The following is an 11325-nucleotide window of genomic DNA, read 5'->3' as shown; positions in this document are numbered from 1 at the left end:
TTGTAAATCAGTCTCTCTTGTATCGACCTTTTTGGATAAAATGTCAGATGCAGTAAAAACCTGCAATGTTTATCAACTACCACTCCTGTAGGTTTTACTCACGTATCCATTCATCGGTCACATCTTGACCCACATTTCCTTGGTGAGTCGGTCACATCAAGCATGCAAATCAGTCACATGAGATGCAAATTGATTTAAAATACCAGCATCTGTATTCATGAGTAACAACACAACATTGGGAACCTCATTGTTTTATTTATTTCAGAACAAAACAGTTATGCGCTGATATTTTGATCGATACAGGCAGACAATAAAAACATCCCATTATCAACCATATATTTAAAAAGAAAGTTCAATTTCTCAGCCGATACACAAAACTTAAAAACACTAACAGGCACCAATCACAATGGGTACGTCCTAACATTATGGAGTGGCATTTGTGGCACTGAAAATGTTGAATTAAAATATGAAAAGCTGTGTTCATTAAAAATTGGACACATTTGAAAAGTCTCTGTTGTATTAGGTATTCGAGTCTTGTAATTTCTCTCTATCATAGGCTGTGTTGCCAGTGCCGAAAATGTGACGACGTGGGGAACAAATACAGTTCTACAACAGCGACGATATGCTTCAAATCACCTGAGAAAAATAAAATGCACCATTAAAAACCATTTCCCTCCTGTGCAACTTTGATTAACAATGCTTTAAGAGATGAAGGAACAAGACCTTGCAAAAAGACACAATCAATAAAACAATGCCGATTTGTGCTCAGGCACATACTCTATGGTATATGGTAAGGTTGCTCTAGAGTCTGTTTGTCAAAAAAAAAACACATGCAATATGTGCGCAAGGTGGTCAGAGGTCTTTATCTAAAAAAAGGACTAAAAGCTGTTAAAAGAGTTCGAGAGGAGGCATTTTGAGTGTGTCGCTCTCTCGTGATGACGCCGCAGCTCAAAACCTGCAAGAGAGAAACAGACATTCAGCCACAGACCTCAAGCTACCGGTACATGCATACGTTTATACTTTTGTTGAGGGTTTCACGAAGACAATAGCTTCTCAGACTTGAAATGGGAGCTACTGTGGTGGTACAGCTGCAGCTATGAGGCTTGTACACAAATACAAAGCCGTGCATTCCAGTCAGGTTTATGACATTATACCAGGGAGATTGCAAGAGAGTGGCAGCGTTATACTGTAGAGGCACTCAGTAAACAAACTTAATATTGCCCTTACATAGGTTTGTTGTCTTACCGTTGAATTTATTTGGGAATCCCCGCTACAACCTCAGACTCAATACCACAGTGATCCGATCCTCGCAGGATCTTAAAGAATCCTGAAGACCAGAAACAGACCACAGGGCAGTTAGACACATTGGAAAAAATAAGAGATTTGACCCAACATGAGCAATTGCTATTTGTAAGTAACAAGTATGGAGATATTTTACATGTGAGAACATAAGGTATGTGCATTTGTGTCTGATATTTAGAATGGCTGCCAGGTATAAGCATGTAGGAGCAGTGAGCTTGGGGTTCAGTGTCTCGCTGACAGAAGGAGCCGGGGAGCAAACCGCTCACCCACTGAGCTACAGCCACCCGACTGTATTACACTGAAGGGATTCTGAATATTCCATTCCCTTCAAACATATAAACAGAAGGGCTGCTGTTTATAAACTATCGAGACTATCGGAGTATGGATGTTCGTTAAATTATATTAAATACTCTGCTCACCGTTATCACCCCAGTCAGTGTTCCAGGAGTTGGCACAGAGCCAGTAGGGAACACCATCCTCCTCTCCCCAGCCCAGGATCTTGATGGCATGACCACCCAACTCAGACCCAGACACATGCTGATACACACCTGGAAGAAGTCAAGGGACATCATTTTAAAGAATCAATGAGCGTTCACCCTGTTCTCAACAGGTTGCGAGTGTACAAGCACTCAGTATTGTGTGTGTGTTGTACTACATTTGTCTGTTAGTGTTGCAGGTGTTCTTACCAGACTTGTACAGCGGAAAGTCTCCATAGACGGTAAAGGCTCCCTCTACTGGGCCATTCTTGCTTATCTCAGTCTGAATCTGCTTCTCATCTGACAGCACGCTGTACGACGATTTACCTGCAACACATTGTGAGTTAGGAACCTGTGCTGAGTGTGTGTGTGTGTGTGTGTGTGTGTGTGTGTGTGTGTGTGTGTGTGTGTGTGTGTGTGTGTGTGTGTGCAAACACAGCTGTATTCACCAAGACCAGGGTTAGGCTCATTTTAGGACATTAACAAGCTGCTTGTAGGACATACAAGAGTGATTAATGGGACATGACCATGATAAACAGTTAGTCTTTATTAAATATCTAATAAATACCAAGTATGTGTAAGATAGTCAGTTTAAATGTATACAAATAAATAAACATTTTGACTATTGATTCTAGGTTTAATACGACCTATTAATAGATTTGTATTCATGCACTATGATCTTACATATTTCATGATCATAAATCATGCTTCAACTGAGTCTGTTTACTACTCAAATCATTTCCATTTTGTTTTCCATGCTGTATTCTTCAACAGAGCCACATCGAATTACAACAAGATGTATTGTAGAAACATCTTTTCAGAGCAATATACAGTTCAAATATTATTTCATACACTAAATCCTGGTGTGTGTGAAGAGACACAGAGCTAATGTTAGCATGCTTCTCTTTTCTTACCAAAGTGCTTGTCCACTTTGTAGCTGGGTGTGTATCCAGCTTCACACTGTGCGATGCACTGGGGTGTATCTCCGCCCTCCCCAGAGCAGGAGGGTCTGCTGCCATTCACATGGTGTTCACAGGGGGGGATGGTGTAGGGCCGACAACCTGTACACACACACACACAAAGACACAAAGATCAGGGTTGTACACACCACACACACACACACACACACACACGTACCACTGCGGGAGTCTCACACACACACAAAACTTACCAATGTGGGAGTCATAGAGACCGCCAGAGACCAGCCCCTCATCGGCCCAGAAGGCCCAGGCAGCTGAAGGGTAGCCACCATTACAGCTAAAGAGAGAAAAGTTTGTTTCTTTAATCCACTTTTACAAAACAACCACTATGCACTCCCTGCCTCCAATTTCAAATCCTCACACTGTACAATATTCGGGAGGCACCTGCCTGACTTTTCATCAACATGATTCTGAATCCTACCTCTTGCAGTTGTACTGGTTCTGCTTTAAAATATGTATACCTCATCACCTGGAATCATCTTGCTGTCACGTTACATTGAGGCCACTCTGTGTCATGTGGATCACTGATGTCATGGCCTGATCCACTTACTAAAGGTCAGTTTTGGCGCAGATACTAATTCTGCGTGTTGCATTCCTACACATTATCGGACTTCTATCTTCTCATCGGGTCATTAATGGAGAGCTTATGTTGCGTTAATTCGTTCTCTCCTTCCATTAAATACCCAGCAATTCAAATCTCAAACCATTTGGTACGGATAAGGTCCACATAAAGCAGGTCACTGCAATCGTCTACTGGAGAGATTTGAAGACCGTTCACACATTACTGCCTCTCACCCCATGCCACAGCTCTCGCAGCAGCTCAGCAGATCCTCGGAGGAGATCTCCACGCTGACTTTGCCATTGCTGTGGATACACACTCGGTCAGAGATGGCCTCTGCAGCGCCAAATGCCTGTGGGCAGAAGAACCAAGACATGACACAGACACACTGACAGAGTTTGAGGGGAGTTTTTTGGTATCTGAATTGAGGGTTAAAAGAAAAAAAAGGTCTTGTTTGTCAGGACATTGTAATTATATATCACAGCACGATACAATAAGGAAGGGGTATTCAATTCAAATTCACCGAGGTCCACTTCGAGAGAATTTCCTCACGCAAAGGTCCGGAACATCACAATAATGTCTAACTTGTGCAATGATATGATTTAGTACCATATGTATTGAAGTAGCCGAACAGTTGTATTACCGTCTGTATGTACCGGTAGTCAACAACTGGCTGTCAAATAAATTATAGAAAGTGCAATTGAATAATATCTCAACAATATTTGTCAGTTTTCAAATTGAACTGGATGAATTATAATTAATAATCAAATACATGAATTTAAAGAAATTAAAATATGGACTGGATTAAAAGAATAAGTTACATAACAGAAAGCTTTTAAAAATGGTGCATCTTAAAATAAAGTATTCTGATGTATTCTGATGAAAATCCATCCAAGGAGAAATCATTAACCCTCACAAACTTCCATCGTCTTGTTCATCACAAATTAAAAAATTCTGCAAAGAAGGAGACAAGTACTAGCCAATCAGAGGCAGAGTAGGGCTGGTCTATGAGGAGTGCGGGGGCATAAAATTATCATTAAAATGACCATAAATGACGGGCCGTGTGACTGCCGCTGGCTGTGAAAGAGGTCACTTGCCATACAGATGAGAGGGCACCTCAACATTTAAAAAAACTCTCCTGTACATTTATTGCTAGTGTGCCATTAATTAAGATACGGCTCCAGAAAATCTGAACACAAAATAAAAAACATATGAAATGAGTTGAGTTTTTATCTCACCCAGCAGGAGCCACAGGAGCCCTGGTCTCTGATCTCCTTCAGAGTGGGACAGTTGGGCCACTGCTCTCTGGAGTCAAAGTTTGTCGGCAGCTTCAGGTCTCCAGCATACTGAACCCTGCAGAGTAAAACAGTGTTATGGAGTCAAGTATTACTGAGCGCTACTACAGCAGGTGGGGGGGGGGGGGGGGCAGAGTTTTGGTCCATGCTTGTGTTTGTACGTACAAATGTACACGGTGCATATATGTCCAGCACAGCAAATACTCACTCTCAATGACATGCAAGCATAATGAAATATTAATCTGAAGTTCGCTTCCTGTGTTTCCCGATCAAGACTCACATGATTGGCAGCTTAGGTCCCTTCAGCATCGTACCGCAGAGTCTCCTGATATAACCGTAGTCGACGTTATGGAAGTTGTGACCAGCCTGCGAGAGAGGAGCCAGATTAAGTCAAATAGAACCAAGAAAAAAATTAATAAAAACCAACAAAACCCCCAAAACTCACCTTCCAAGTAGTGTTGGCCTTATTGATGTAGTTGACCATCTCATTGGACAGTGGTTCGAGGCGGGGTCTGGCCAGGCTCACCGACAAGCTGGCAGCCAATAACACAAAGGCTGAACGCCACATTTTGCCTGAAAGATACAGAATTAAGAGGACAAGTTTATTTGTTGAACAGATTACATATCGAACTATCTGACAGAGCTAACAGGGAAACCGCGGGGTGGGCACTACGCTTCTGCACCGCCGCCATATGAGAGCAGTGCAGAGCGGCGGTCGTGAGCTACCCAGTAGGGAACACTCACAAGCAAATTGTTGTTTGCTGCAATATCAATGCGCTGAATCCCTGCATCGCACCATTAACTGAAGCGACAACAATGGCTCACAAAAACAACTACTGGAAAAACATGCGGCACTTAACCCCAAATGACTGTACATGAAGTAGTCAAGGTTGGAAATCTTATTGAAAACAGAACAAGAGTGAGAGAGTGGCTGTATCAGTAGATTAATTGAGCAGTTTATAAAAGCTTTAATGTGGGGAAAGTCTTCCACTTGTAAATAAAAACAAGCCCGAGACAAAGCAATGACATGCCTGAATGCACACTTCTGAAACTTGAGCCCTGAAACTCGGCTGATAAAAAGCATTCACAGTTGAAGAGACGTGGAGACTCTGGTTGCAGCTACAAGTGGAACATGCGTAAACAGAGAGCAGAGAAAACCTCTCATCTCCTCAGTCATGCTCTTCATGGACCTCTCAAGTGGTTAAACGCGCTGCATAAGCCGGCAGCACACGCACAGTAAGCAGTCCTGTGATTTTAACCATTACCCTGGATTTATATCGACATGACTTTTCAAAATTAGATGGACTGGGTTTCAGTTCCCACTTTAAAAAAAGCACAAAGATGAATACGTCCTCCTCGTAGTTCCCCAAGCTGCAGAAAACACCCCCAACTGATTAAAATGTCTGCATTCTTTCAGTTCTCAGTTCTCTCTCTCTCTCTCTCTCTCTCTCGGTACACGTGAGACCAGTTTAATCGGAGGTGAAATGCACTGGCGTGAGTGGATATCAGCTGCAGACATTCGAGCACATTAGAGATCATAATGTAGCCTATTAAATAGAGGATAGATGGATTGTGGTCAGTATAGGCCGGATGCTCCAAGTCCAGCAAAATCAATACCAGCACAGACGCTGTGCTTCTTTAGAATCAGTCTGCTGACAAACACAACTTTACATGGGCTTCTGCAGGAGCTTAGACTTGTACACAGTCACAGTGCATGCAGTGGCACACGGCCACACAGATCTTCTCTGGAGAACAAGGGCCCGTCTTGTTAGTGAGCAGCGCACCTGTTTAGGCACGGCTATTTCTATTCCAGAGAAAGCAGAAGAGAATCCAATGAAAACACCTCAGGTGTGTCAGAGAGAGAGAGAGGGGGGGGGGGGGGGGGGAAACAATATGAATTCCATTGAAACGTTTTTTTATATCACATGGCTGAGGCCAATGAATGATGAGCCAAAAGTACACAAGGGGAAGTAACATCCAGAACATTCCCCTTTACAGAATGAGATCTCGACATACTCCAACCGCCTGTCGTAAAACAGCTTATATATATTATTATTATTATATATATATGATTTATATCGCTGTGAATCATCTACATGTTATGCAAGCTGCTAACTGAGTGAAACAGTTGGGCCACAAGAGAAATTTAAATGACAAGACAAGTTTATGGGTTCAGTTATTAGAGAAGTGGTGGAACCACACACGCAGACCACTGCCTTGTAGCTGAAACAATGATTCGGATGTGATTTTGGGGGAAATGAACCTTCAGATCTGCTGATCTGCCCAAAATCAGTCAAATGTCAGTTACTTTCAACACAGTTTTCACAGCAAGACTCACAACGGCTACATTAACCTGCTGAGTCACAGTGTGGCCTTTCTTTGGCAGTACTCTTGCATCTCAAAAATGAGGTGTGGGGGGGGGGGGGGGGTGACATTGTTTCCCCTTATGTGGGAGGGTTAAGTTCAAGATGGAAATGGATGAGTCAGTGCCAAAGCCACCTACATCTGGGCTGATTCAGCTGGAGGAGACCTTCAAATTGTGTTCAGCTACTTTATCTTATTTTATATATTGTTTTTCACATCAAAACTAAACAGGACAATGCTGATGCGTATTAGTACAGGTACCTCTGAAGATAAACTACTGTAGGTGGGACAAAGCATTATTCTGTAATGTTCCTTCTCTTATAAAATGAATTCCTGTGTCTCCAGGAGAAAGAATTGGATCAATGGTAAACATGCTGTACGTACAGAATGTTTGAAACATGTTACAACAAGTAAAACACACACACACACATATAGATCAACAAGTCACATAATCTGATAGATCTGGTTGGTTTGTTCTCTGTCTACTGAGTGAAACAACTCATTTCCTTATTCCTTGTCACAATGCTGTTGGTGGACCTGCTGACAGGAAGGGGGCCGATGCAGATTTACACAATAAAAAGGTCCATGTCAGTTCTGTGGTTGGAAATTATTTTTTAACAGTCTGGGCTGGAAATTGTAGTTAATAATAATAATAATATTAATAATACATCAATTTTATATAGCGCTTTTCAAAATACACAAAGACGCTTTATAGGGCAGAGACAAACAGAACAAAAAAAACAAAAACATAGTTCAGTCTATGGTCATGTTACACAAAGACCAATATATTCCTGTCAATCCAGCTTTACTTCTTCCCCCTGGTGTGATCGTCTGCTGTGTTACCGACATGTTTATAACTGTGTTACCGACATGTTTACAGCTGTGTTACCGACATGTTTACAGCTGTGTTACCGACATGTGTACAGCTGTGTTACCGACATGTTTACAGCTGTGTTACCGACATGTTTACAGCTGTGTTACCGACATGTTTACAGCTGTGTTACCGACATGTTTATAACTGTGTTACCGACATGTTTACAGCTGTGTTACCGACATGTTTATAACTGTGTTACCGACATGTTTATAACTGTGTTACCGACATGTTTATAACTGTGTTACCGACATGTTTACAGCTGTGTTACCGACATGTTTACAGCTGTGTTACCGACATGTTTACAGCTGTGTTACCGACATGTTTATAACTGTGTTACCGACATGTTTACAGCTGTGTTACCGACATGTTTACAACTGTGTTACCGACATGTTTATAACTGTGTTACCGACATGTTTATAACTGTGTTACCGACATGTTTATAACTGTGTTACCGACATGTTTATAACTGTGTTACCGACATGTTTACAGCTGTGTTACCGACATGTGTACAGCTGTGTTACCGACATGTTTACAGCTGTGTTACCGACATGTTTATAACTGTGTTACCGACATGTTTACAGCTGTGTTACCGACATGTTTATAACTGTGTTACCGACATGTTTACAGCTGTGTTACCGACATGTTTATAACTGTGTTACCGACATGTTTACAGCTGTGTTACCGACATGTTTATAACTGTGTTACCGACACAGCCCCTCTCTTTTGTCTAGTTAAAGCAGAGGACAGAATGGCTTCCGCCAGCTCTCATAACCTAGTTTCACTTTCCATTTCCATGTTGCATCAATGTGCTTCGCGGTTCAGGATTAAGTTTCATGCTCATTTTAACTTCTGGTTTTAAGTTAATTTCTTAAAGTTTCTTAAGTGTATCTTATCACCTCTGACCATGAAGCCTAAAATAGGTCAGGCAGCAACAACCACTATTTAAGCAATGAAAACAAACTGGACTTAAACTGCTTTTAGAGTATCAAATGAGTCACTCAGTCAGTGAATACCGTTTAATGGATTCTCTTCTAGTTAAAGTAAGTGAAACATATTTAGCTCGCTAAGCTAACGTTAGCTGTTGACAGCTAACTGTCAGTGTAAACAATCTTTAACTTAACTGATGTCTATAGGTCGTTTACCTGGAGCTCGTTCGTCAGCTGCAGGGATGAACTTCAAATCTTCAGCTCCTGGTTCTGTCTGTCTGTCTGTCTGTGGTCAACAAACCTGGGATTCAGAAACGCTCCTCCTCTTCATTGATCCATCGGACCACGTGAGCCGGTCACATGTACATGCATGCAGCTCATGTGACCGAAACCCCCAACCTCGCGCTTCTTTTTCTGTTCCCGTCTGTGGGTGTCTTGGTTTGTAGGATCAGGGGCGTTTTCTCTCTAGACACACGTTGATCGGAACCTAGATATAACCGGAAAAACACACTTGACGACGAGAGAGTTTGATGCAGTAACAGTTAGATGTGCACTACTTCCCGCTGGCCGCTAGGTGGTGCTGAAACTCACCCTGTCGGACAACCTTCACCATCAATGCTCAAATATCTATTGAAAACAAAAATGTTTTGATTTTTTTTGGTATGGAAATTGTACAATCTATGTATTTGCTTTCATTATTTACTTCTCCCCCATTACTATTATTATTTTAACCTTTATTTTGCATTATTACCATTGAAATGGATGTTTGATATAATGGTGTATTTAATTCAATTCAATCCAATTTATTTGGTATAGCCCAAAATCACAAATCACAAATGTGCCTCAGAAGGCTTTACAGTCTGTACACATGCGACATCCTCTGTCCCGGGACCCTCACATCGGAACAGGAAAAACGTAACTTTAACGGGAAGAAAAAAAGGAAGAAACCTTAAGGAGAGCAACAGAGGAGGGATAACCCTAACCCTCTATCAGGATGGACAGAAGTGCAATATATGTAATGTGTACAGAATTAACAACATAATAGAGTTACAACACATTCAATGCATATGATATAAAGTATTCATATAATGAGAGCAGAATATTGATGGGAAAATTTCAACATTTGAGTGCCGCTGTCATGGATAGTTGAGACAGCAAACCCGCGGTACAGTTTCTACCAGTTGACAACATTGAAATGGAAGCTGAGGAATCTGCATATCTCACTACAATTGTACAAAAGATCACAGATAACATAAAATCACATTCTAGGTGTGAATAGTTTGCTACTGTCAGTATAAAGTGCTTCATATTTGTTTCTGCGCTATAATGTCTTTCAACTCAACTCAGGCCCTAAGGTCACTTGTTATTTATCTGATTGGGACGTCTGCTAAAAGGAAGTTCTAACAATATTTCCTGACATAAAGTAATGAGTAGAGATCATGACATGAAGCATAATGCTCAGGACCTCTTTCACGATGCTTGCCAGTAATGTATGTGTATGTTGGTATTTTACCACATTTAGTTTATCTGTGACCTTTGGTTTAGAAATAACTTGTGATTTGTAACTGATGGTGAGAACAACTCTTTTTTGGGTGTTCAAGCTGTATCACTGACCACAGAGAACATGCTGATCGTTCGGCAGCTTTCGCTTCCTTTTATGTGTCTGTCATCTGACTTTCAAAATGATGAATAGGGAAAAATACTGTAAGAACAGCACACAAACTGAAAGAAAGTTGCATAAGAGCAGATCCTCATTTTGAAGTTTGAGGGGCCAACAACACTTTCTTATTTAACCAGGCAAACTAACCAAAATCACATTCTTGTTTCAATTCAATTAAACTATTATTTAACTTAATGAAGTGGACTGTGTGGTATTTGTGGAAATGTGCATATAAAACATCCCTGCTTGGTAATATTGCGATATATACATTACTCTGTTGTCTGTCTGTATGTGTCTATTCTGCATAAATCCCTTTTTGTTTGTATATTTATATAGTTTTACTAATGTATGTATTGCACATAGGTTTAAAGCTTATAACCTTTAACTATTTTTAGTTTGTGATTAACATTTTTTTTTTTCCTATTGTGAGTGTATTTGTTGCTCTGAGCTGCTGAATACATTTTCCTTGCAGCGATGAATAAAGTTGTATTGGATTGATTGAATTAAAGCACAATATCAACGATGATAATAATAATTATAGCATTAAGGTGATTTCTGCTTTATTACATGATCTTGTTTCAAGATTCGAACCTTCAATATTACCAGCTTGCATTATGCGAGCGGGTAACATGATAGCTATTTAATATTGAAATTGGTAATAAGCCCCAGAACCCCCATCTAGCCCTGTGATAATGTAAACAACATTATGTTCATTTCAATGGAGAACTAGCCTAAATTGAACATGCTCAATTTACAGTGTATTTATTACTGTATTGTTTACACTGTTATTATGCATTTCCATTTGTCTAAAGCGCACAACAATGTTAAAAGATAACTGACTGTAAATGAATATGGATGATCAATACAACACAACACAGCGCTCTGATCT

General features: G+C 40.7%; 1 protein-coding gene across 1 annotated transcript; it reads right to left on the bottom strand.

Moving 5' to 3' along the window:
• Positions 1–235: 235 nt before the first annotated feature.
• On the bottom strand, positions 236–9188 carry ctsba (cathepsin Ba). The gene is made up of 11 exons (XM_079281832.1): positions 8993–9188; positions 5058–5185; positions 4893–4978; positions 4556–4670; positions 3554–3669; positions 2950–3035; positions 2693–2839; positions 1989–2105; positions 1722–1850; positions 1246–1327; positions 236–955 (listed from the first exon to the last, which is right to left on the bottom strand). The coding sequence occupies exons 2-10, from the start codon at positions 5178–5180 to the stop codon at positions 1254–1256; spliced, it is 993 nt and encodes a 330-aa protein (XP_079137958.1). The 5' UTR covers positions 5181–5185; positions 8993–9188; the 3' UTR covers positions 236–955; positions 1246–1253.
• Positions 9189–11325: the final 2137 nt, after the last annotated feature.

The sequence above is a fragment of the Melanostigma gelatinosum genome (assembly GCF_949748355.1).
Source record: "Melanostigma gelatinosum genome assembly, chromosome: 2".
In the NCBI taxonomy this organism is placed as follows: domain Eukaryota; kingdom Metazoa; phylum Chordata; class Actinopteri; order Perciformes; family Zoarcidae; genus Melanostigma; species Melanostigma gelatinosum.
Note: the sequence above shows the minus strand (reverse complement) of the source record. Positions and strands in the feature narration are given on the sequence as shown.